The 27,342-nt window shown below is 31.8% G+C and overlaps 1 protein-coding gene across 1 annotated transcript in view; it reads left to right on the top strand.

Moving 5' to 3' along the window:
- The window catches only part of LOC115885991 (BAI1-associated protein 3), a 349,135-nt gene extending 322,204 nt beyond the window's left edge, over positions 1–26,931 (top strand). Inside the window, exons 15-20 of the mRNA XM_030905025.1 lie at positions 4,310–4,407; positions 10,599–10,799; positions 14,541–14,876; positions 21,497–21,684; positions 23,111–23,292; positions 26,752–26,931. Of these exons, the coding sequence (XP_030760885.1) occupies positions 4,310–4,407; positions 10,599–10,799; positions 14,541–14,876; positions 21,497–21,684; positions 23,111–23,292; positions 26,752–26,846 (1,100 nt within the window). The 3' untranslated portion in view covers positions 26,847–26,931. The remainder of the gene's footprint in view (positions 1–4,309; positions 4,408–10,598; positions 10,800–14,540; positions 14,877–21,496; positions 21,685–23,110; positions 23,293–26,751) is intronic.
- The last annotated feature ends 411 nt before the right edge of the window (positions 26,932–27,342 follow it).

Raw genomic sequence — 27,342 nt, 5'->3', positions numbered from 1 at the left:
CAATTAAAACCCAAACATCCACACTGCAAAAAGCAAAACAACATGACCAGATTAAACGTACGGAGTCTAACGAACAACGTCACCGCCAACGTCCTCTGGGAAGCCATCAGAGAAGCACTTCCACCTATAACCTCAATCTCCGAAGCTGAACAAGGCTGGACACAATTGAGGGATGCGATTTATAATACCAGCGAAGAAATACTGGGAAAATCCAACAAAAATAAACAACCAGACTGGTTTAACGAAAATCAACCACATATACAGGCTTTGTTGGAACAAAAGCATAGAGCACATCAAGCAGTCACTGCAAATCCACACAATCCAAGGCTGGTGGACAACTTTAAAGCAGCCAACAACACGCTTCGAAGAAATCTGCGCCAACTAAAGAATAACTGGTGGTCACAAAAAGCAAATCAGATTGAAGAGTACGCCGCGTATCAGGACTATCATAAATTCTTCGAGGCTGTAAAAGAAGTATACGGCCCAACTAAGAACGTAAGCTGCTCAATCAAGGCACAAAACGGTGAACTACTAAAAGAGGAAGAGCAAATCAGAAATCGCTGGAAAGAGCATTACAGCCATATCCTTAACCAAGACAATATCCCCAATATGCAAGCACTAAACACAATACCTCAGTATAACAGCATTGATGTATTAGATATCCCAATAACGGAACAGGAAATAAAGACCTCCATAAAATAACTTAAAAACAACAAATCGGCTGGCTGTGACGCGATTCCAGCGGAAATCTATAAGTGTGCAAGCAAAGAACTTATTGGTCATCTTAAGGCTCTCTTCGATGTCATATGGGAAAGCGGAGAGGTACCTCAGGACTTTCGCAACGCGAATATAGTAAATATATTTAAGAACAAAGGAAGTGCATCAGATTGCAGAAACTACCGAGGAATTTCACTACTGGTTATCGGAGGTAAAGTTCTTGCAAAAATTATGCCAAACCGCCTTCACTCACATATAGAAAAAATCCTCGCAGAATCGCAAACGGGCTTTCGCACCAACCGCGGTATCGTTGATTCCATATTCTCCGTCCGCCAACTCCAGGAAAAAGTAAAGGAACAGCAGAGTAAACTTTATGTTGCATTCATCGACCTAACGAAAGCTTTCGACTCTGTAAACAGAGATGCACTTTGGGCAATTACGCAAAAGTTCGGAGTGCCCGACAAATTTCTTAGAGTGTGTAAAAGCCTCCATAACAACAACAAGTCGAGAATGTCACATCATGGATGACTGAGCGATCCCTTCCTGACAAATACAGGAGTTAGGCAGGGATATGTCCTAGCTCGTCTCCTATTCAACATATTCATGGCAGCGCTCTCTATTATAGTGGACAGCAAACTGCAGGAAAGAAGAATGGGTGTTAGATACAGGTATGACGGCGCGGCGCGACGCACAATGGATCGAAGCATAGGAAGATAGGGACATTGGCTGTTTTTGAAGAGTTCCAAATTTAAATATTTTTTTACATATTTGTGTTAAAGAGATATTCTAGTCTTGTAAAACATATACAATATGTCTGTTTGTTATTTACTTATTGAGCATATGAGCACCATTTGAAGTAAATTGAAAAATCATTCAAATTGGTAGATAAAGAGTCTTACATTTGATTGTAATTTTAAAATGGATGTAAAAGATATTCGTTTGTTATATATAACGACTTATTAGAAGCGTTCTTGGGCTATAGTATTGGATTGTTAAATTTAAAAAAAAGTCACACCAGAAGTGAAAAACTCATTTGTTTTTTATTTATGTCATTAAGACTTAAAAATAGAAAGTTTTCTTGAATTACAAAAAAATGTAAGCGGATGTAAGTGGAGATATTACGTGCAATGTAAAGAGCCACCTTTACTAGCACATACCATAAAAAAATTGGCTGCCCCAAAGTGCCACTGCAAAAAATAGAATATTTTTAATGTCAAAATCCTTGAATTTATGCAATGCACGCACAGTGCACCATCAAACAATTTGTAATTTGCCGATATAGGTAAGTATATTCGTCGAAGAATATTGGAGTGGGACTGAATTACACTACAATACATAAGGCATATAGGTTGAAAGGCCCAGAAATGTTTTCGTTTTGGTATTCGGTATTCGGCAATTGAATTGGTATTCGGCAATTTGTCGAGTTTGCCGTGGACGCGCATCACGCGTTGCTTTGCAGAATATATTTGCAATTTTATTTTAGATTTAGGGAGGAAATGGGTTTGATAGTCGATGTCGTTAAACAGGGATGGGGCACAACTATCGATGGAAACACTGCGAGAAGATTTTTCCGAAACTTCGAAAAGTCATAACAAATTACAGGAATCGATGAATTGATTGCTGGAAAGACTATATACATTACTCCAAGTTATGGTTTCAGGAAAAAAAAAATAAATGCCGAAAAGTTTAATAAATTTGTAAAAGAGACTGCAGAAGAGTTAACCTTCATGGATGGTATTACATGCCATCTTCTCTACACAAAATTTTGATACACGGAGCAAAAATCATCAGCAATTTTTGGTTTCCGATAGGGCATCTGTCTGAAGAGGCCTCAGAGTCTAGGAATAAATATTTTCGAAAATATAGAGAATGCCGTTCAAGAAGGTCTAACAGAACTTTTGCAAATTACATAATCTTTTGTTGTCTTCCGATCCATATATAACTGATATGCGTAGCTGTGATAAAATTCGTAGCGATTTAACAGAGAAAGCAATATCTCTTTTGCTATAATATTTTTGTTTTCTTTTTTATTTAGAGATTAGTTCTTTTGTGAGTCACCCTGTATATTTTGTTAACTATTTGGTACAAAGACCATATTAATTTAGATTTAACAGAGAAAAGTAATTTCTCATATGTTATAATGTTTTGTTTTCTTTTTTTTTTATAGATGAGCTCTTTTTGACCCTATATATTTTTAAAATATCTGATACAAAGGGCCATATTAATTTAGATTTAACAGAGAAAGCAATTTCTTTTTTGTTATAATATTTTTGTTTCTTTTTGTTTTAGATATTAGTTCTTTTTTGAGACACCCTGTATATTTTGTAAACTATATGGTACAAAATACCATATTAATTTAGATTTTTGTTGTATTTATTGAAGTCGTACATAAAAAACAGTAAAATAAAAGTATTAATTTCGAAATAAGTCAATGTTCCTATTTTCCTATGCTTCGATCCATTGTGCGGCGGTCTGTTCAACATAAAAAGACTCAGGGCAAAAACACGTAGAAAATTCATCAGAGAACTCCAATACGCTGATGACTGCGCTCTAGTTACTAATACGTTACAGCAATTACAGGAAATGCTGAACACATATACCTGGGCATACGAGACTTTGGGCCTTAAACTGAACATCGATAAAACAAAAATCATGTGCACTCCCCCGGAAAATTATAACAGCGCTGTAAAAATCGGAGAAGAACTATTGGAATATGTATCGGAATTTAATTACCTCGCCAGTTTGATTTCGGAAAAGGCAAATGTCGACTCTGAAATTCAGCACAGAATCAGCAGCGCCTCAAGAGCATTCTGGAAATTAAAAGACAGGGTTTTTTACAATCATGATTTGAGCACAAAAACGAAACTTGCAGTGTATCGAGCAGTAATAATCCCCACCATGTTATATGGAAGCGAAACCTGGGTGCCGTACCGCCGGCACACGAGCGCATTAAACAAGTTGCAACAGAGACACCTTAGACAACTTTTAAGAATCAAATGGTACCACCATGTCTCAAACGTATCAGTCCTTAAAAAAGCATGCTGCGAGAGCGCTGAAGTCATGATTACTAAATCTCGCTTAAGATGGGCTGGCCACGTATGCAGGATGCAAGAAAACCGCCTAGCGAAATCTCTTCTTTACGGTGAACTTTTAGAGGGTAAGAGGAAACCGGGTGGACAACTCAAAAGATACAAGGATGTTGTTCATGAAAACTTAAAGGGGATAAGTATGCAGCATCAGTGGGAGGAAGCAGCGCGCAATAGAACGCAGTGGAGGAGAATTGTAAATTCAGTTAATAACGACAACCAAAAAGTAAAGAGGCAACAAAGTAATGATATTTTTGAATGTCCGGAGTGCGGAGGAGAGATAATATCATGTATCGGGCTTTTCAGTCACAGAAAAGCTCATGACAGAAAACGCCCTACGTAACCATCTTTTGATGCGTGTCGAATACTCGTCAGCGAGTAATGGCAGTAGTAGTAGTATAAACCCAAGATGTCTTGGCCTATATTTAAGTCTTGACAATATCTAGCTAGGTCAAGGCTCTTAGATAAAAAAATATAAAGCTAAGCATTCAATTATATTTTTTCAGAAAATTACTTCGATTTTGTCACATTAGAATCTCTAACGCCAGAGATGCATTTTGCTACCCTGACCAACCAACTGGATAGTACCCTAAGTCAATTTCAGGTATCTATATGTATCCAGATATAATTTAGTTATAAGTTTTATACGAAAGTACTATTTAGCCAACATTTTCGAAAAAGCATCGTATAAGCCTTGTATATGAATTTTTAAAGTAGCTCAACCTAAGACGTTTATGGATGTAAAGCACCAGATGGCGGGGCGTATTTCACAGTCTTTTACTAGAGAAAAATATTTTTTGTTACTCTGAATTTTGAAGCGGCCAATAAAAACAGAGAAAATAAAAATCGATAATTTTCGGACTGTGCCAATTGGTTACTAATCGACCAGATACTTTTTGTCTATTAGATATGCTATAAAAGCTGGTAATTATACAATTCGACCATTGTAAATACCCGACAAATTCCGCAAGGCCGACGAGGTCGATGTTTTTCACTGATAAGAAAAAAAAATGTTTGTTTAGATAATTTTCGAGATATTTTTTCTTTCTGAATGCACATTTTAAAGTATTTTATATTCTTTGTCCGCTTGATCTATTATACTGGTCGCACGTATCGAAGTTTTATTTCTTGTAGTTTTAAAATATTTTCTTGTTTCTTTGTAGTTGTAATGTAAAATTAGATTAATTTATTAAGTTTGATTATAATGTTTAGTGTAGACTACCAGAAGAAATTTAGTAGTGTTTTTATATTTTATTTTGAAGTTAAGTAGTAGGTGAAGGGGTAATTTGGTTAATTTTTCTTTATGTTTGATTAATTAATAAGTTTGATAATTTGTTTAGTGTAGAATACAAGAAGTAGTTTGTGTAGTGTTCTTGTAAGAGATTATATTCATTTATTTTGTAGTTGAGTAGAAGGTGAAGGTATTTGGGTATTTTTTTCTTTTTGTTTTTCTTCTAATAATTATTGTAGTAGTTCTTTTAAATATTGTGATAGATACATTATAATCTTCCTTCTACTTTTCTGGTAGTTGAATATACGAAAAAAATCTGATCAAATTTATTTTAAATGAAATTAATCTAGTCTTATTAATTAATCAAATTAAACTAGTCAAATAATATTAATTGCAATCAATTATTAAAAAATATTAATTATTTTGGAAAATAACTTTTGAAATGGAGTATTATTGATAAAATTTAGCCAATTTTTTTTACCCAGTAGCGTATTTCAATATGATCTTATCATTTATCACTGTATAATAACTTTGTTGTGGCAGAAAAATATACCAGTTAGTTTCAAAATATTATTTTTTTTTCAAACGTCACAAAAGTATTAATTTTTGCGACGTGATTGACAATATAAAAAAGTCATTTTAACGCCTAGGCATAAAAGTAAAGCACTTTACGCCTAAGCATAAAAGTATGAAAATATATTATTAAAATGACATAAGTCTCAAATTCAACGAGCCGTAACCATAGTTTCTCGATATATAATTATTCATGGTACAAACAAAACTTGAAAACAAGGTATGGTCGATAGCGTCTCCAATTTCGTTCAGTTTGCGCATATCGCCTGTGACGTCATATGCCATACAACAAAATATCCGTATTGTTCAATTGCCACTAATAAAAAAAGACCTAAAATAGGGAAGAATTACACAACCCCTAAAGTTATGTAAAATCATCGAGCTGGACATTTGAAAAGTTATGACACATTATACACATTTATTATGTGTCATCTGTTTGAAAATTTGAAATTGGCGCGTGGAGCTTGCCGACCAATATTACCGTTTATCACCTGTGACGTGGTGACCAACCTGCGCAATATCATACCTTGTTTTTTATGATAATTACTTACAAGGTATGAGTTTTAAATATTTTTATATTATTTGGAACGTTTGAAATTGTTTAAAACGTTATTTGTGGCGTTTGAAAAATAGTATATGTTTATTCGAGTAAAAATGACTTTTGTGCTTCGGCTGTATGTCAAACCTACAGTCTCGCCACGAAAAGTGCGTCATTTTTACTCCTAATAAAAACAATATACTAGAAAGTTTTATGGTTTAACGCGCTTTGTGAGTTAAAACATAATGATATTTTCAGTTTTTATAATTCTTGATCGAAAATAAACGGCGTCAGCGATGGCTATGAAATGAAGATCGCTGTCATTTTATATGTAAATTTATGTGGGAAATGTCGTCGACCGTCGGAAATGTCGTCGATCGTCATTTCCCTGCCAACTGGACGCCGTTTTTTTTTCATATGGTACAAAGTTAAAGCCCACTTGACTCTGACCATGTTTTACGCTAAGAAAGATTTATTTCGTGTAATAAAGATTTAAATGGTGTATTAAGTACATAATATTTATTTAAATGTCAAATAATATTATTGAAACAAGTGCCAAGTTTTATTTTTCATTAAGAAAAAAATTAATCAAGAATGTATAAACGTTTTGTTTTCAAAAAAAAATTATCTTAAAAACGTAAAACCTCAATTTAGGATAAAATGATCGAAGCATGAAATAAAATTTTATAGCCCTGGGTCAAATCGAAATAAAGTAAGTGTATGTAACTTTTTTTATATATAAATTATTACCAGTAATTAGCATTAATGTACCAACATATTGAAAATTGTTATTTCTTTGTTAAATACGGTTTAGAATCCTTGAAATAACAGTAAAAATAATCGAAAATCAACAATGAAATAATAGTTTTGTTTAAATTTCTTAATCAGCTGAGCCCTATTATAGTTCGCAAAAATCCGAGCTATATTATTACATTACTCTGAGGGAAATACCGCAAATAATCGATATTTTTGACTCCGCCCCTAATCACATGCCTCATTCTTTTAAAGCTTTGCGATTTGTTCGCCAGAGGCAGCACATTTTGTCGAGAGGTTGACCAACTTTAAGAATATATAAACAAGGGTATAAGTTTTCTTCTTTGAAATGTTTCATTAACTATATTAATACAAACTTTACCCACATTTTAGAATATCGTCTAAAACAGTTTTTCAAGTATGTGGATGGTGTGGCGAGACAAGCTTATTATCAAACTAGAATTGCGTTTTTCAGATACTTATGTATCCGAGAAACTAACAGTTTAAAAACATAAATATAGTACCAGGGCTGCAACAAGTCAGTTTTAAAAAGACTAAAGTCTTAAATCTTAAGTAATTTCTAAAATCAAAATGATTAAGTCTTTAGTCAATTTCAATTCAAAGTTCAAATGACTTAAGTCTTAAGTCTTTGACTTAAATCATTTTCTTTCAAGTCAAGTCATTTTTGTAAAGACAAATCAATATAACGTTATTTAATTTTATTTGAATTAAGTCTTTTTTTCTTTGACTACTTAAATCATGATAATATGCAAGTTTAATCAGTAAAATGACTTAAATCAATGTAATTTCCCTCAAGTCAAGGAAACCAGAATTCGATTTAAATACCTATTTTTTAAATGTTAATATAAATTTTCTTGTATTGCCCATTAACCGATTTTTTATTATCTACAGGGTTGTTCACCACATACGACACGGAGTATTGTAGCTAAACGATGAGATTTTTACAAATTGTAAGTTTGGGGTTCGTTGAAGGACTATTAGAGCTACAATTTAAAAATATTTTTACAAGATACAGAGTCTCCCAAATAAATAAAAAATATCAAAGTTGTATTTTTTTAAATAGAACACCCTGTATATTATTACATTTTTAGTTTCTACGATTAAAATAAAGGTAAATTCGATTAAGGTTTATTATACTTAAACCTTACCGTTTTTGAAATATTTGCAATTTTGTGAAATTGCAGTAAAAATTTTAAAGCTTTATTTCTCCAAGGGTATCAATGTTTTTAATACTAAATATTTAATGAAGTTTATTTATTGATCAGTTATTGTGTTGCAATAATAAAAATAATACTACCTTATACAGAGTGCCTTAAAATTTATTTTAAATAATTATTAGCTTCAAACGGCAATAACTTCTTTAATTTAAATGGAATGTCCTGTATATTTTAGGAGAATCAGATGCACAATTAAATTGTCTATCAAATTGTATTATACTATTTTTTACCTATCCCTTCAAATTTTCGTAGAAAATGCAATTTCTTATAATTTAGACCTCATTTATCAATATATCCATGGAATATTGACATTTTAGATTGTTTTTAAAGCAACAAATGTACAAAATGTACAGACTAGTAATATTATCGTTTTTAGCAAAACGATAATATTACTAGCCCATTTGTATGCAAAAAGACAACTATTTAAATCTTTATAAAAGGGTATACCATTAATTAAATATAACACTATTATTTCCGCCCATATACTAATTAATGACGTACTTAATTACGTAATTACATACTTAATTGTGTTCGTTAATAAATTATTATAAATAAATGTGGATTTTTGAGTCAGAAATCAATATAATAAGTTATCAAATTAAAGTCTTTGTTGTTATAAATAAGCATTTATTAAAAAATGAAATATGATTTTTAAGGTGTTACTTTTTTCACACTGTCTAATGCCCATACAAAATTCAGTTTTTTAGTATTTGGAGCAATTATTATTAATCAACGCAAACAGTCAGTTAATGTAGTTTGAATACTGGAATCATATTAATTGGTCCTCTTTAACAAATATTTAAACAGTTTTTTTTTTATTTTTCAATGAAATAAACGAATTATATCGACAATATTAGTATCTGTACACTTTAAAAATTTGGTACATCTTTAAAAATAATCTAAAATGTTAATAATCCATGGGTATATTGATAAATAAGTTCTAAATTACAAGAAAATGCATTTTCTACGAAAACTTAAAGAGATAGGTAAAAAATGGTATAATATAATTTGATAGACAATTAAATTGTGCATCTGATTCTCGTAAAATATACAGGGTGTTCCATTTAAATTAAACAAGTTATTGCCGTTTGAAGCTAATAATTATTTAAAATAAATTTTTAGACACTCTGTATAAGGTAGTATTATTTTTTATTATTGCAACACAATAACTGATCAGTAAATAAACTTCAGTAAATATTTAGTATTAAAAACTTTGATACCCTTGGAGAAATGAAGCCTTAAAATTTTTACTGCAATTTCACAAAATTGAAAATATTTCAAAAACGGTAAGGTTTAAGTATAATAAATCTTAATCAAATTTACCTTTATTTTAATCGTAGAAACTAAAAATGTAATAATATACAGGGTGTTCCGTTTAAAAAAATACAACTTTGATATTTTTTACTTATTTGGGACACTCTGTATCTTGTAAAATTATTTTTAAATTATACCTCTAATAGTCCTTCATCGAACCCAAAACTTACAATTTGTAAAAATCTCATCGTTTAGCTACAATACTCCGTGTCGTATGTGGTGAACAACCCTGTATATTAATTTACTGTAGATACAGATAAATACTATAATAAACAATAAAAAATAAATGCACCAAGGACATAAAAACACACATATAAAAACATCAACAACTTAAATAAAATTAAATTTCGTGGTACTTTGTACAGGTTGTCCCATTTTTGTGTTTTACAGTGTTTCTCGTTTATGAGCAGCGGTACAAAGATAGGGTTTTCACAGTTGCTACTTTTTTATGAAACTAAACATGATGAACACGTATTTGATGCCGCTGTTAAAAATTTATGATAAAAATATATGCAAAAAAATAAAATTTAAATCTTTTCTAAATAGACTTAAATCTCATAAAAGATTTAAATCTTTTGTAAAATGACTTAAGTCATTAAAAAAAGATTTAAATCGTTTTTAATGACTTAATTTTTTTCTAAAAAGACTTAAATCTTTTTTTAATGACTTAAATCTTTTTCTGTTTCGGAATAAAGACCTAAATCAATCGATTTAAAGTCTTTTAGTAGTTTAATTTAAAGTCTTAAAGTCGAAATGTGACTTAAAATCAAATGATTTGTCATCAAAATGATTTAAATCAAGAAAGACTTAAGTTTTCTGTGAGCCCCTTGTAACTCTGAATAGTACTCTCAGTTTAGCGTCAATGATGTGTGGTTTTATAATATTGAAAGTAATTTAAATGTAATGAAAAGTTTATTTAAAGTTGATTATATTTCAATAATCACTCGGTAAACAATAAACTTGTAAATGTAACTTAAAAACGTTATTATTATAAAAAATACCTGAAGAAAACTCTCTAAAATGAAAAATTACGAATACACAAACATATTTTTAAAATATGCTATATTGTCGACAGAACATTTAAAAAAAACGATAGAAGCTAAAATATGAATCAGAAAACGTAACACCTTTCTTCCACATTTTTCTAGGTTAGAATAACTGACATATTAAAGAGAGTAGGCCCTCAAATGCAAGAGGCTTTGAGAAAAGCCATGTTCCACGTCGCCTGGTCCCCAGATACTCTACCAACACCACAGGCCGTGGATCCTCTATTCGACTACCTACACACGCACCTGAAAGTGCTGAATGTGGCCTTACTCCCGCAAAATTTTCAAAAAGTACTCTGTGAGGTAAGGTTTTCTCAATATTACTCAATAAAATAAAGAAATAATTTTTTCCAAAATTTATATAAAATATGAGAATGTATTATGATTTTTAACAACTATTGCCATACGAATACAATACAGGATGGCGCACCTCATACGCCTCGGTTGATTATACGAAAGCGGAAAAATGTTGAAACAAAATATTTTATGGGTATATGTGGGAAGGCAAAGTGCATAATTTAAAATTATTTTGTTATATCCGAACTAAGATCCGCATCAAAGTTATATTTTTTCTTATCACACGGTATCTTAAACACACGGTATTTTATTTAATTTTTGAATCCTTGAACACAATTATAAGTCTCTCCAAAAAAATCCTTTATGGGTATTTCGCCACTGCACTGCAAGAAAAATCTACAAAATAAAATAGGTAGTTATTTTTCATAAACAATTCTGCGTTAAAACCATAGACTTAAAATAAAATATAGACTACACTATTTACATCTCAACGCCGACAAACAACCTTTTTTGTACACATGTTTACTTCTGGGTACAGTCGACCGAGCCTTCCTCATCCAGCCTATGTTGTCACGTCTTTAATATTATCAATATTTTTTTTCTTGTTATACACATATATTGAGATATTAATACTACAGTTTAATAAAGTAGGTTTTAATATTCCATAGATGTATTAAATAGTCCTTATACTACTAAATTATAAGTCGGATACTGTTTAATAAGGATAAGTTCTTTACAATATGACAACACCGATTAGAGGCGAGGGAGCCTATTCATTCATTTATTACCTTGTAGTACGTGTCGCACGTGTGCGGTAAAGCTTTGTTGCCGCTATCTCCGCGGCTGTATTAACGCATTTTCTTAGCTTGTAGTCCTTAATTGTTTATTTTATTGACTTTTTCTGTTCAAAAACTATAAAATATGGTTCGCCAGTGCCAAATTTGCAAGAAATTTGACTTTAATAATCCATTTAAGTCTTGAAACGACTTTTGACCGGTAGGCAACTCTCAATTTACCCATTGGGAGTCAGTGGCGTTGTTGTAGAAAGGCGCTTATTTAGATAATATTTTAGTAAAATGTAAAATCTGATTTTTTTCTCTTACATTACATTATTTACTTACTTACATTGTAACAAAATCATAATTATAACCCTGTTAATAATAAATAATGTTTTTATTAAAAATATATTCCGGTTTATTCTAAAATTATCTTCAGAATCTAAAATAACATACAAGAATTTTAAAATGATATTACATTATGAAACAATATTTTTTAATATACGGGTCGTCTCAAAAAGTGGCTCAACCCTATAACTTTTTATTTTTTCAGATAAAAACAGATTTGTATGTTAGTAGGTATATGACATAAATTAGGATTTATTGACGTATTCAATTGTTTTGGTCTCTTCCTGTTTCACCGAAATGATTACATCTTTTGATTTTTAAAGGCACCCTCGGTATATTGCTACTTTATTCGATAAAAAATGACACTCTGAATAGAATGACATATCATATGTCAACTTTTGACATTGTCGCTTAAAAACATATCCTATTTTAAATTTCAATCCAGTTTTTTTCAATCCACTAAGTTTTAATCAAGGAGCCTTGGAAAAATAGTTTTGATGGTCTAATAGGTTTCGTGTCTTGTCTAGGTCGGTTAAAAGATGTACAAATCGTATTTTTAATCATACATATGTCAATTTTTTCAAATGGAACAAGGGTGACTCATTAGCATATTTGGAAAAAGCATTTTTTTTATGAATATATTGATACCACACACTTGGTATTTCGAGTCAAATTGTCGTTATGAACCGCGTGTTACAATTACAATTAAACCATATGCGAAAATGTCAAAAGTTGACATATGATATTTCATTCTATTCAGAGTGTCATTTTCTATCGAATAAAGTAGAAATATACCGAGGGTGCCGTTTAAAAATTAAAAGTTATAGTCATTTCCGGTGACACAGGAAGTGACCAAAAACAATTGAATGCGTCAATCAATCCTAATTTATTTCATATACTAACATACTAAATCTTGTTTTTTTATTTGAAAATATAAAAAAATTATGGGGATGAGCCACTTTTGAGCCGCACCCGGTATAATAAAGACAGTACCGAGTTAAATAAATGTAGTTTTTATTTTATCCACTTCCTATCACCTTCCTTGCTTTAATGGAACAGATTTATGTTTTCTCTAATTTACATAATAAGACATCACTTAACTAGAAAAAAAATTACAACAATCATTTTTTTTTCTCTCCCTGTCGCCGATTCTATTATATCTGTGGAATAGATCCGGTTTTGATTAATATTAGGGGTTGTAAATGTTTGACTAAAATTAATAATTTATTATTAATTTCAAAAATTACGTAATTTCGATTATAAAATTTCTTCTATAACGTGTATTTTATTATGTTTATCCTTTTCGGACTCTAAGACGTTTTTTCTAAACTTTTATGTAAAAAACCTGTCCTAAATCTTAATAAAATATAAAAACGTTTAAATACGATATATTTTTAATTTACTTATAGCTTCATTAAAATAAAAAAATTACCCGGCTATGATACGGAGAGTTCAGGTGTACTTGAGAAACGAAAGACAGTGTTTGTTTCTCGGCAGAGTCGTCAGGGAACGACCGTTACGACAGAGACAACCTATCTATCGCTCGTGTCGCACTCGTTATAACCTAAAACAATAACACAACAATAACAAGACAGTGTCTGACCGCATGTTCCAGCTATTTATGAATGAGATGCTCAGTCTATATTTTATTTTAAGTCTATGGTTAAAACTAAATGGACACTGCTTGTCAGAAGTTATGTTTACAGTAATAAAAATTTGCCTAGCACGGAAAAAAATGCTTAACGTTTCGGAAAGTTTATTTCTTTCCGTCGTCGGAAGCAAAAAAAATACAAAGTATAAAGAAAAAACAATTTAAAATATTTTAATTCAACTATTCGAGAACACTTGACTTTTTTTAAAACAGATACGTCTACAAGAAATCGTTGACGTTACCCCAAATTTTTTTTAGGTTATTAGCAATAATTAAGTTATTATTATAAGTTTTGTATTTGGAAGCAGAAAAATGTAAAGTTCTAATTGGTTATTAGTTTTCACTTTTTTTGAGATTCCACTCGCAGTCCTTAAACTGATATTGAGTACAGCTTAAACACGCTGAAAGATCTATGTTTTTTCAATAAAATCGCACATTTCTAACGCAGTTTAACGGCAAAAGAGGCTCGCCATTATGTCTTTCCTGTTCAAAATAATTGAGAAATTAAGTAGTATAAGTTGCCGATTCTGACTATTTAATGCAATGTTTTATTGCAATGAACATCGCAGTTTTAACTAAACAAAACGCAGATTTAATTTCAAATTTGTCAAAGAAAACTCGGAATAGAGTTGAAAATAAAAATGTCAGATTAGAAAAAAATAATAAAACAGAAAATGACAAATTACACATCTTCAAAGAAATATATAAAAGAAATAATAATATACTGGAATATTTGGAAATATTTGCCATGACTATCAACATAAAGCTTTTATATCGGTTCATTCGTTTACTTCGTGTGAGCTGTCACTTTTTAATTGTATATAAGATTATCGAAAAAAAGAAAAAGTGCGCTCTCTAAGTTTCAAACGAATATTTATTTATTAGAAATTTAATTTAGTAATAGTTTCTACGTCCTTGATGACGTACACCACTAACTTATTGATATTCTCTATAAAATTTGTTATATTAAAGGTATGGGAATACACTCTAGCAGAACTAAACCACCAAATGGACGGTGGAGCTACCAGCGAAGACTTGCCAGCAATGTTCCATGAAAGGCTCCATTCCGCTTTGGAGCTCATGATCGACTTCTTCCACGCAGAAGGACAAGGACTCAGCACTGAACTGCTTCACTCACCTACGTTCTGTCAAATAGAACAGAGACTGCAGTACCACAGGACGGACACGGAGAAACTGATAGAGATTTTCTACAGTCAAAGACTGCACGATCAGTATAGCACAACGGCGACTCAATACGGAAGCTTAGCAGTTAGAGCATATTTCAATCATGATTCGTTATGTGTTGAGGTAAGAATGATTCAAAAATATTTTGGCGATTCAAATATTTGGGGGTGTATCACTATAACTAATCCAGTAATATTACGATATAAACCCGACAAAATTCAGAAAGTTTTGAAAATTGGTAGGTATGTTGGGGATAGCATGAGGATTACTAAACCGAAAAGTTCCCACCCCTAATTAGTGTGCGTCATCCCCCAGGACATCGTTTCTACCCCCAGTTTGAGTTTTTTTTAGATAATCTCGGCAACGGTGCAATGGGCTCTTTCACAAAAAATAAAATACCCAATTCAAGGACAAAATCTGAAATAGAAGACTATTTCAGTATATTTATCCAAAAAAATTAGTTCCATGACATTGAATAATTTTTATAGGCCCTCAAAATTGCTTTAATTTGAAATAATTTTAAAGCGCCAATTGATGACGTATGAAAAATACGCCAAATCATATTGCAGAACCGTGCTCGTGCGCCAGCCACCAACTGGCAACATTGCGATTTGATTTGACTAGCACCACCTCAACTCAAGGCCAATCAACATGATATGGGCAAGGCAAATATGGCGGCGAAAGCAGCGCATTATTAAATTGTTTACCTTTAAACTGAAAAGCCGGTAGTGGTTTTTCGTTCCGATTGCATACCAGAAATAATTAATTATCTCTAGTTTGTTGTGCTTCTGCAACACGTTTGTTTAGTTCTTAGTGTTCAGTGCATGGTGTGATCAGAGAATTGTGATAAAATAACAGTGTAATAAAAATCCAAACCAGACATTCCACATAGGGAACTTCAAATTTTTGTGTTTGTCGTACTGCTCTATTATTAATTATTTTAAGGTAAGAACTAGAAGTATTTATCAAGATATTACACCTAAATGAGTAAAAAGCCTTCACCGCCAGTCTGCATAGTACTTTATAATGGTTACTTAGAATAATCAAAAGATAGGTATTAAAGGGTAGGTATTAACATTTTATTGTAGCATACCTTTTACATGCTCTGTTACAAATTGTCACGAGAATTATAGAGGGGGTCCCAAGGTTTCTGCTTTTATATTCCCCAAAAATGACGAGCTTCGTACAAAATGGTTGACAGCTATTAAAAGAGATAATTTCACTCCTACTAGTAGTTCTTAGGTAAGAAGTGCATTAAATATGCCTCAAAAAGGCCAAAGGCTAAAGGCCAAAGCCTCTGTTACCCTAGTGAGGATGTAGTTATGGCTATTGCTTACACTTACCTCACAAGATATTGACAACATTCACATTTGAAAATATAAATGGCCTGGATGTAAGTCTTTTTTTAGTCATCTTGTTTAGAATATCCAATATTTTATTGAAGAACTATGGAAAAAAAAGGAATGACGTTATAAAAAGGTATTTAGTTTTTTTTCTATATAAAATCTTGATACACATATTATATTTTTTAGTTATGCTCACCTATTATAGTTTAAATTTATTCCCATTTGTCTAATGCTGCAATAACAAAACATAGGAAAAATATTCCATATTTGTTGACCCAAGTCAGTGTAGTTTACACCAAGAGCATTTACCAAGGCTTTTACTAAGACAAGTAACTTCCTACACTGTCCATAATAGTTATATTTATCAAACGTACAGTAAATTCTAAACTATGGTAGGTAAGTGTCTGCAATTGAATATTTAGTTTATATTGCTATTTTCTGTCATATATTTCTGGTTATTTCTTTTTCCGATGATTTTGAACACCCTATATATGCTACCTCAAGTTTGAATATTTACACACTACTACATTACCTACCTATTTTCTGAGAAAGCAGACCTTTTTATAAAAAGTAACTAACTGATGTTTTCATAAAAGTAATAATACAAAAAAACTCCATACTTATGTAGAGAGCTTTAGACTCCCTGTATATTAAAAAATTAGTGAAATATTATGTAATCTAACCCGACATTTGTGTGAAAAATGTCTATTTGGAAATAAAACAGGTTTTAAAATACGCGCCAAATAAAGCACTTCTATCTCCGCCATATTATAAAAGGTTGAATTGCCTTGTGTGGAGATGGTGGTGGGTCAGCATGATGGCTGGTGGCCCGGCCGTGTTGCCGCTTTTCAACATGCCAGGTGTGACGTATTAAATAAAAATAAAGTGCGGGTTTTTATTCTGGGCTTTTTTGTTTTTATTTATTTTCATAAGAACGACTTCAAATTTTTCGAAAGTTAGATAGCAGAAAATTCTAGAATTAATTGCTTTATTCAATTGTGCTAATTCCAAAATATAGTGAAAGAGCCCATTCTCGACAAAAATACCTATATAGAAAATTATTCTTCATAAAATTCTCCATCAAAAAGATAATTACACTTTTTTTCTAAAGTTAATAATAAAGTGGCAAATAGGGCGCAAATATAAGGGTTGGTTATGACTAGCACTATCTGCAGTTCAATCTAATTTAAAGTTTAATGTTTAACGCTAACAAAAAGCAGTAACCACTAAATTATACTTAGAATTTTAATATACGTTCTTCTCTCACACTCCTCTACCCCTATAAAAAGGGTGATTTGTACTTATTTCCGCATCACCCTAGAGGTAAAGTATTTGATGCGTTTTTTTAAGTATCCCCTGTAGGCACAATCCACTAATTATCAAATCTTATCTAGTAATCTTTGTCATCTTCCACAGGTTCAACATTCAAGCATGAGTGTCCATAGCAATGATAACACGCAACGCAAGCCTGCTCTTCTGCAGCTACATCTGTATTCGGACCCTAATTTGCATGAACATGAAATAAGCGTTAAAACAGATGCCGGGGCTGGCTCTTTGTTTGTCATTGTTGGGGTGGGATACCGCCAACTTTTTTCCACCCCCAGTCGGTAGGTTCGAGCATAACTCCTCTCCATGTTTAAATTTGGTGAAAAACCCGATGCGAGTGTTGCCGAGCTGCAGCAGAAGTTGGTGCTAGTTTTGACAACATGACAATGTTGTTGGCTTTACAAACAAGTTTGTTGAAGTACATAAATCGGTATTCATCTAGATTGCTTTCTGCTGAGGTACAGTTGTATAAAGCTAAAATAAATTGCGATCCTACGTTTGCAATTTCTTCATGAGTAGATTTCTTCATCGATAATTCTTAATCGATAATGGCCCCTACATAAATTTGAAAAAGAATCCCTTGTCTAAGATGGTAGCAGACGTTAAAAAAACTCTAAAAGAATGTAACACCCTTATTGATCTTTCTTTAAAGAGGAAATTGCAAGTATCGAATCCCTCATTACCAAAATTGTATGCTTTGCCAAAAATTCATAAACCGGACAAGTCAATGCGCCCAATTGTTTCGGCTGTAGGTTCTCCGACTTATAATTTGGCAAAATGGTTATCAAGTGAGTTTGAAAATTTACCTGATCATGAACCTTCTTTCTCAGTTAGAAATAATATTGAATTCATTAACAAAATTAAAGATATAACATTGCATGAAGGTGAAATTTTGGTCTCCTTTGATGTATCTTCGTTGTTCCCAAGTGCTCCAATTCCACATACTTTAGGCTATTTGAAGGAATTACTGAACGCAAATGGTCTCGACAACAAAACTGTGATTGAATATATTGAGCTTACATCGTTATGTATGAAACAAAACTGTTTTCAATTTAATAACAACTTTTTTGAACAGCGGGAAGGTACAGCAATGGGTAATCCATTGTCTCCATTTTTGGCTAATTTATTCATGAGCAGGTTTGAAGTGGAAGCTAAGAATCAGTTTAAGTATTTTCCAAGAGTATGGGTTAGGTATGTGGATGATATTTTTGTTGTTTTTGACACACATTGAGACACCATAGATAATTTTATTTCTAAGTTAAATAATCGTTTTCCTTCCATTAAATTTACGCATGAAATTGAGAACAACGACAGATTACCATTTCTAGATGTATTAGTTATTAGAAATACTAATAATTGCGTGGAATTTGATATCTATAGGAAAAATACCACACGCTGATATATTCCTAATGAATCACATCATAGTGTTGAACATAAAATGGCTAGTTTAAATTTCTTAGTTCATAGATTACTTAGTTTCCCACTTTCCAACGAAAGAAATGAAATAGAAAGAGATTACATTAGGAATGTAGCTGAGTGTAATGGATATTCTCCTTCACTAGTTGATAAATTAATTAGAAAACGTAGGTATAGCTTAATGATTTCCTGAAAATTCGACTTTTCAAGTGGAGGAAGATACGTCTAAATATTTTTCGATACCGTTTGATAGAGAGTTATCCTGTGGTCTAAAAGTAATTTTTAAGAATGTCAATTATAAACTTGTGTATAGTGCTAATAATAAATTACAACAATTATTAGGCAATACAAAGGATAAAACACCTCCACTGGAAAGGTCGGGTATTTATGAAATTTCTTGTAAGATTGTAATCAGAAATATGTTGAGCAAACTAGAAGATCAATATTAACTAGATTTAAAGAACATTTAGCTCAGATAAGATATGGTAGACCGGATAAATCTTGCGTTGCCGAACATATTGTTGATAATGAACATTGTATAGATCTTAATAATTTAAAATTAATTAAACAAGTCTCAAATTACAGACAATTAGATGCATATGAAAGCATCAGAATTAATAAATGTAAAGATAGTATAAACAGAGTCAACGGTCCAATTCCTTCAAGTTCTTTGTTCCTACTACCCTAGTGGCGGAAATCTAACTGTTACGCTCAGTTGGCTCTGACTCGGTTGGCTAGATTTTGCCACGCCCACTCGGGGCCCACTGAGCGAGTATATAAACGCTCAACTTGTAGATTGTACTTTAGTTTATAATCATCTGCTGATGATGCTAACATGGTTAGCGAAACGCGCGTCCAGTGTAAAAGTAAAAGTGTTTTGGTGTATTGTGGTGATTTAGTGTTTTTATTTTGCTGTGTAACACCAAAGGTTCCAACCCTCAACTGTAATAGTAGATTTCTCATTATTGAAAGTTTGTACCATATGTTGTAAATCACTTCTTTTCGCGAATAGGTACATGATTTGAAGTTGCGGATTGTAAATCTTGAGAACTGTAAATCCTTTTGCAAGTATTACCCTGTTTTTCTTTTAAAAATTTGATATCTTTGTCAGAGGGAGAAAGTACAATAAGAAGAACTAGCAGGTCAATATCTTGCCCTACTATAACAGTTTTATCGCAATTATTAGATTTTTCTATAGCAGTTTCAATTATTAATAAATCAACGTCATCCGCAGCAACAAATACTTCTATACCTTCTTTCCTAAATTTGTTTACTAGTTCTGTGATTAAACGTTCTTTGTTAAACAAATTACTTAGGAAGTTCTGCTGAGACAACAGCATTCTCGTCACACATAATTTGAAGACAGCTTCTTTGAAGTAGCCGCCTCTGTCGTTCAGGCTGTTCGTGCTGTTTGCATTTTCCATATAACCATCGAACACGACAGTTACTCTATTCCCATAATGTTTTTTAATTTACCTAACGTATGCGTTGTAAACAATGTTAAATGTCTCTTTTTTGGCCATATTACGCGGCGAAGCAAATATCCTCCATCAATGACATACTCGCTGTTTTCAAAAATATGGTCTCGTTCTGGAACTTTATTGACAATCTGGTATAAAGCTGCTGTTTTCCTCATTAGGCCTTTCGCATCTAAAAAAGAAAGAGGTACTGAAGCTAATTCGAAACTAAAACACTTTTTTAACTCCAGGCTAGAATGAACGGTGCAAATAATTCTTTGTAATAGTAATGTTGAATCAACTTGAACATCATTGCCATTAATTTTCATTGTATTGCCCAAACTAGATATCGGCTTTACATGATTTGCACGACGCATTTTGAAACTTTTAAATTAAATCCCATCTTTAACATTTGATAATTAGTGGATTAGGCCTACAGGAGATAACACTTTAAAAAAAACGCATCTAGTACTTTACTAGAATAAGTAAACTGGAAATAAGTACAAATCACCCTTTTTATAGGAGTAGAGGAGTGTGAGAGAAGAACGTATATTAAAATTTTAAGTATAATTTAGTGGTTACTGCTTTTTGTTAGCGTTAAACATTAAACTTTAAATTAGATTGAACTGCAGATAGTGCTAGTCATAACCAACCCGTATATTTGCACCCTATTTGCCACTTTATTATTAACTTTAGAAAAAAAGTGTAATTATCTTTTTGATAGAGAATTTTATGAAGAACAATCTTCTATATAGGTATTTTTGTCGAGAATTGCACCGTTGCCGAGAGTATCTAAAAAACTCAAAACGGGGGTAGAAACCATGTCCTGGGGGATGACGCACACTATTTAGGGGTGGGAACTTTTCGGTTTAGTAATCCTCATGCTATCTCCAACATACCTACCAATTTTCAAAACTTTCTGTATTTTGTCGGGTTTAAATCGTAATATTACGGGATTAATGGTTCGTTGTTAAGACAGCTCAGTAGAGTTGTCTGGTAGGCTTTGCTTCAAATAGCAGTACAATATTAAAACTAAAAGAATGTCTGACTTCCATTATCTTTATTTATTTTGCTTACACAATGTTTCGGTCAGAAGTATCACTGACCGTTATCAAGTGTGAACTGGTTAATATTTTAGTTATTTGATAATTCATATAAACGTTTCATGTAGGTAATTATATAGCTCTGTTTTTTCTAGGTTTTACATGCTAGAGACGTAATTCCTTTAGACCCTAACGGATTTAGCGATCCCTTTGTAATCATAGAGTTATTGCCCAAACGAGTGTTTCCTCATTGTAACGAACAACAGACCAACGTGCACAAAAAGACGCTACACCCAATTTTCGACGAATGTTTTGAGTTCAGCGTATCATTAGAACAATGCAAGTAAGTCAGATTATAATTATCCAAATATATTAAAACTGGAAATGTATTATTCTGATCAATATTTCTCAGCAAAATATCTACCTATTTCTCCATTTACTAGTATTAGGTACCATAGTATAAGGAAACTAGTAGCTTTACTCCTTGTCAAATCCTTTGTTCTTTTTCTGCCACTTTATATGATCTTGTTTTCGCGTACCGTGACCACTGACGTAGCTGTATAGTCGCGGTCTATCACTAGGCAAAGTATAGTCGTGGCACTCGCCATAGTTTCACAGAGATGTATTTAGGAAAATATGAGTTCACAATAAAATAAAATAAAAAAAATTGATCATCGAGTAAAAATTTGCTTGAAAAGAGAATATTTTCACATTTCGTGTAATTAACAATTCTTCTGTATCTGAAAATCTTCTGATGGGAAAAAATGCAGAAAAAAATATAATGACATATTTTTATATTATTACCTATTTTAAAGATTTTCTACAACTTTTTTTTAAATTTAAAACAAGTTTAATTTTAACATTAATATACTTGTTTTGTAGTAATATATTGGTTAGGTGATTTTCATTGGATAACTAATACATTGAACAACACATTGTACTAAATAATATAATAATATATTTAAACTTCAATAATTATTGCTAATAAATATTACAGAAATTTCAAAGGAGAAAAGAAGCAAGAACATTGAGAAATAGCATCACTACTTTCTCACGTAACAAAAGAATAACTTTTTAGTTATTGTTACCGAGTCCCGAAGCCCGCAGGTACCGAAAGAACCGGGAATTAATAATTTCGGGTTCCGGTTCTTTGATATCTCAAAAGAACCGGGAATTTCCGGCTCTGAACCCTAGTTACCATATTATCAAGAAATTAGGTTTTTTAACTAAAAACTAAAAAAAAATCCAGTTTTTTTTTGAAAAATAAATTGCGCAGAAAAATCCTCATATTTCTGGGCCAAAATATATTACCCCTAAAAAATATTCACAGTCATGGTACGTTAAAGCGTTTCCGTACTAGCAAATTTTTGTTCAATGATAGTGCAGTTCGTTAAACAGCAAGTAAGGGATGGTTGTCAGAAGTAAAATCGATAAAAAAATTGAGGTTTAAATGAAAATAATATCAAATTATTAAGTATTGAATCAGTCACGAGAAAATTAACCTGAAAAAAAACTCAGAGCACAATTTTTTGAATTATTACTACAACCAATAGCAGCACACAGTAAGGCACTCATTTTTTGTCAATCCGTCTCTGTGCTGGGACGCAACGCTCGAACCTCGCAGGTCGACGGACGGAACTCAACTGAAACGCTCTGCAATCTGCCGATATTCGACAGACTGTAAAAACTGGCAGAAAATATTTGGGAGAGTGCAACTACTCTTTTCCTTCTACTATGGTATTACTATATAACTGTAAAACAAAAATTAGGGCACCGGGAGCTATGGTTGCCTTCACTGTCATGGACCACGACGTTCTCACAGCTAATGACTTTGCCGGAGAAGCTTTTCTCGCGTTAGGCACCATTTCTGGAGTTGTTGATAATGCATCAGTTGACAATTTCCACGGGCTGAAACCCGTAGAGCTCACACTCATGCAGCAGCATAACAAAAGTGAGTAAAATACACCATGACTCACCGCTTTGAGAACACGAACAAGCTCTAATAATACTGTAATCGCAAAACATTTTCCGATGCACGTCATCAATCATATCGACATTGACACTAATGTTTATTAACCTGACTAAATGAAATTTTGGCGAAATTGTTTAAATTTGTTGTATAATTTATGATACCGAGCAGCTCTTCATTTTACTTTATAGAGCAAATGATTGTAACAGATAGGTATTTTATTTAGATTAAAGCTGCAAAAATTAGTTTAAACCGAATTTTATTATCGCTATGTTGGTCACATTGCGCCGTGTTCAGCAATGTTGTCCTTTATTATTTGACAATTATCCTAGTGTCAGTCATTATTTTGAAAAAATATCGTGTTGTTGTTGAATCTTTGTGAGTAATTTTCGTTTTTTTGCCTATTTTCATAGGTTTAAATTGCACTTTTAAGCACAAACAGTTATTTTAAGAACTAAATTTTCGAGTTTTTGTATTGCATTTCTTGAAATTTGTGTGTTGAAAATACGCCGAAGCAAAGAGCTTGTAGCTTCCCTGTTTTTTTAAACTATTTTAGACTATAAAGGTCCTTTAACACCCTTGACTTATACCTAGAACCTTATACCACTTTCAAAGTTAGTTTTTATTAAATTCTGTGATTATTAGTTTGTGCATTAATAGCACCCTCTTACTTGTTATTACCACTTATGGCGTTGTAAGATGTACATCAATAAGTAAATAACCCATAATACTTAACGCTTCTAATAATCTTCATAATGGACCAGCTTTTGCCAATATGTAATAAGTAAAATAAGCTATAATACAAATAAATCAATTAATCACTAAAATATTAGTTATTAAATTAAAAATAAAACGTAAAACTCTTTCAAAAATGATATAATAAATATGTTGTTTGTCAATTTTAAATTAAGATTCATCTCATAAATCCATCACAATCTGGCTGCGCTGTCGCCATCGCTTGTCTCGTTTGTTGTCTCGTATTGTCTCGCTCTCAAAGTTGATCATTGATCACGTGCATCGGAAATTGTTTTACCCATAGACTTAAAATAAAATATAGACGGAGCATCTCATTCATAAATAGCTGGAACATGCGGTCAGACAATGTCTTGTTATTGTTGTGTTATTGTTTTAGGTTATAACGAGTGCGACACGAGCGATAGATAGGTTGTCTCTGTCGTAACGGTCGTTCCCTGACGACTCTGCCGAGAAACACAACACTGTCTTTCGTTTCTCAAGTACACCTGAACTCTCCGTATTATAGCCGGGTAATTTTTTTATTTTAATGAAGCTATAATTAAATTAAAAATATATCGTATTTAAACTTTTTTATATTTTATTAAGATTTAGGACAGGTTTTTTAAATAAAAGTTTAGAAAAAAACGTCTTAGAGTCCAAAAAGGATAAAAATAATAAAATACACGTTATAGAAGAAATTTTATAATCGAAATTACGTAATTTTTGAAATTAATAATAAATTATTAATTTTAGTCAAACATTTACAACCCCTAATATTAATCAAAACAGGATCTATTCCACAGATATAATAGAATCGACGACAGGGAGAGAAAAAAATATATGATTGATGTATTTTTTTTCCGATTAAGTGATGTCTTATTATGTAAATTAGAGAAAACATAAATCTGTTCCATTAAAGCAAGGAAGGTGATAGGAAGTGGAGAAAATGAAAACTACATTTATTTAACTTGGTACCGTCTTTATTATACCGGGTGCGTCCCAAAAGTGGCCCATCCCCCATATTTTTTTTATATTTTCAAATAAAAAAAAACAATATTTAGTATGTTAGTATATGACATAAATTAGGATTGATTGACGCATTCAATTGTTTTTGGTCACTTCCTGTTTCACCGGAAATGACTATAACTTTTAATTTTTAAACGGCACCCTCGGTATATTTCTACTTTATTCGATAGAAAATGACACTCTGAATAGAATGACATATCATATGTCAACTTTTGACATTTTCGCATATGGTTTAATTGTAATTGTAACACGCGGTTCATAACGACAATTTGACTCGAAATACCAAGTGTGTGGTATTAATATATTCATAAAAAAATGCTTTTGCGAAATATGCTAATGAGTCACCCTTGCTCCATTTGAAAAAATTGACATATGTATGATTAAAAATACGATTTGTACATCTTTTAACCGGCCTAGACAAGACACGAAACCCATTAGACGATCAAAACTATTTTTCCAAGGCTCCTTGATTAAAACTTAGTGTTTTTAACAACACCATGGCACCCTGGATTGAAATTTAAAATACGATTTGTTTTTAAGCGACAATGTCAAAAGTTGACATATGATATGTCATTCTATTCAGAGTATCATTTTTTATCGAATAAAGTAGCAATATACCGAGGGTGCCTTTAAAAATCAAAAGATGTCATCATTTCGGTGAAACAGGAAGAGACCAAAAACAATTGAATACGTCAATAAATCCTAGTTTATGTCATATACCTACTAACGTACAAATCTGTTTATCTGAAAAAATAAAAAAGTTATAGGGGGTGAGCCACTTTTGAGACGACTCGGTATATTAAAAAATATTGTTTCATAATGTAATATCATTTTAAAATTCTTGTATGTTATTTTAGATTCTGGAGATAATTTTAGAATAAACCGGAATATATTTAAAAAAAAACATTATTAATTATTAACAGGGTTATAATTATGATTTTGTTACAATGTAAGTAAGTAAATAATGTAATGTAAGAGAAAAAATTCAGATTTTACATTTTACTAAAATATTATCTAAATAAGCGCCTTTGTACAACAACGCCACTGACTCCCAATGGGTAAATTGAGAGTTGCCTACCGGTCGGAAGTCGTTTCAAGACTTAAATGGATTATTTAAGTCAAATTTCTTGCAAATTTGGCACTGCCAAACCATATTTTATAGTTCTTCAACAGAAAAAGTCAATAAAATAAACACTTAAGGACTACAAGCTAAGAAAATGCGTTAATACAGCCGGGGACACAGCGGCAACAAAGCTTTACCACACACGTGCGACGCGTACTACAAGGTAATAAATGAATGAATAGGCTCCCTCGCCTCTAATCGGTGTTGTCATATTGTAAAGAACTTATCCTTTTTAAACAGTATCCGACTTATAATTTAGTAGTATAAGGACTATTTAATACATCTATGGAATATTAAAACCTACTTTATTAAACTGTAGTATTAATATCCCAATATATGTGTATAACAAGAAAAAAAATATTGATAATATTAAAAACGTGACAACATAGGCTGGATGAGGAAGGCTCGGTCGACTGTACCCAGAAGTAAACATGTGTACAAAAAAGATTGTTTGACCGCGTTGAGATGTAAATAGTGTAGTCTATATTTTATTTTAAGTCTATGGTTTTACCATTACCAGAATAGACAACATTGCTTTATATTTTCTTGCATTGCAGATAATCCCATCCTACAGATACTCGAGTCCAGGATAAACGACAGAATGGCTGTCGAATTTGTGAAAAAACAAAAACAGAGGTTTAGTACGAAGTAAAGTTAATTTATTAAACATTACTGTCTATGTAATTACTTTGTAAACATACGGCTTTCTTTAAAAGCTGTATGGAAAAATATGATAACTGATCGTTTTTAAATAATGTTTTAACGAAAAAAAATTATAAACAGAAATAAATGTCGATTATATACATATTACGTGGTCTCAAATATGCCTATGGGTTCAAGATATATATTGAAAAATCACTGTAAAAATCAAAATAAATCCGTTTTAGCTCAATATTTTTGTCTCGTCAATTTATAGGCACCTAGTGAAATATAAGCTGGGCCTATTAATAAATCTGCACAATTTATCAATAACTAAGAATATCGAAAAAAATATTTTTGATGGAAGTGATTTTTTTATATATTTCTTGAATCACTAGAACATGTTTTGTACAGTGCTATCATTTTATTTTCTTCGGCATTTAACTGGCTTGAACTTTTAGCAGATATATAGGTACATCATGTGAGAAAATAAAATTATAGAATTTTCA

The sequence above is a fragment of the Sitophilus oryzae genome, unplaced genomic scaffold, assembly GCF_002938485.1.
Source record: "Sitophilus oryzae breed Bouriz unplaced genomic scaffold, Soryzae_2.0 scaffold_465_pilon_pilon, whole genome shotgun sequence".
NCBI lineage: Eukaryota > Metazoa > Arthropoda > Insecta > Coleoptera > Curculionidae > Sitophilus > Sitophilus oryzae.
This window is presented reverse-complemented; position numbering and strand designations above follow the sequence as displayed.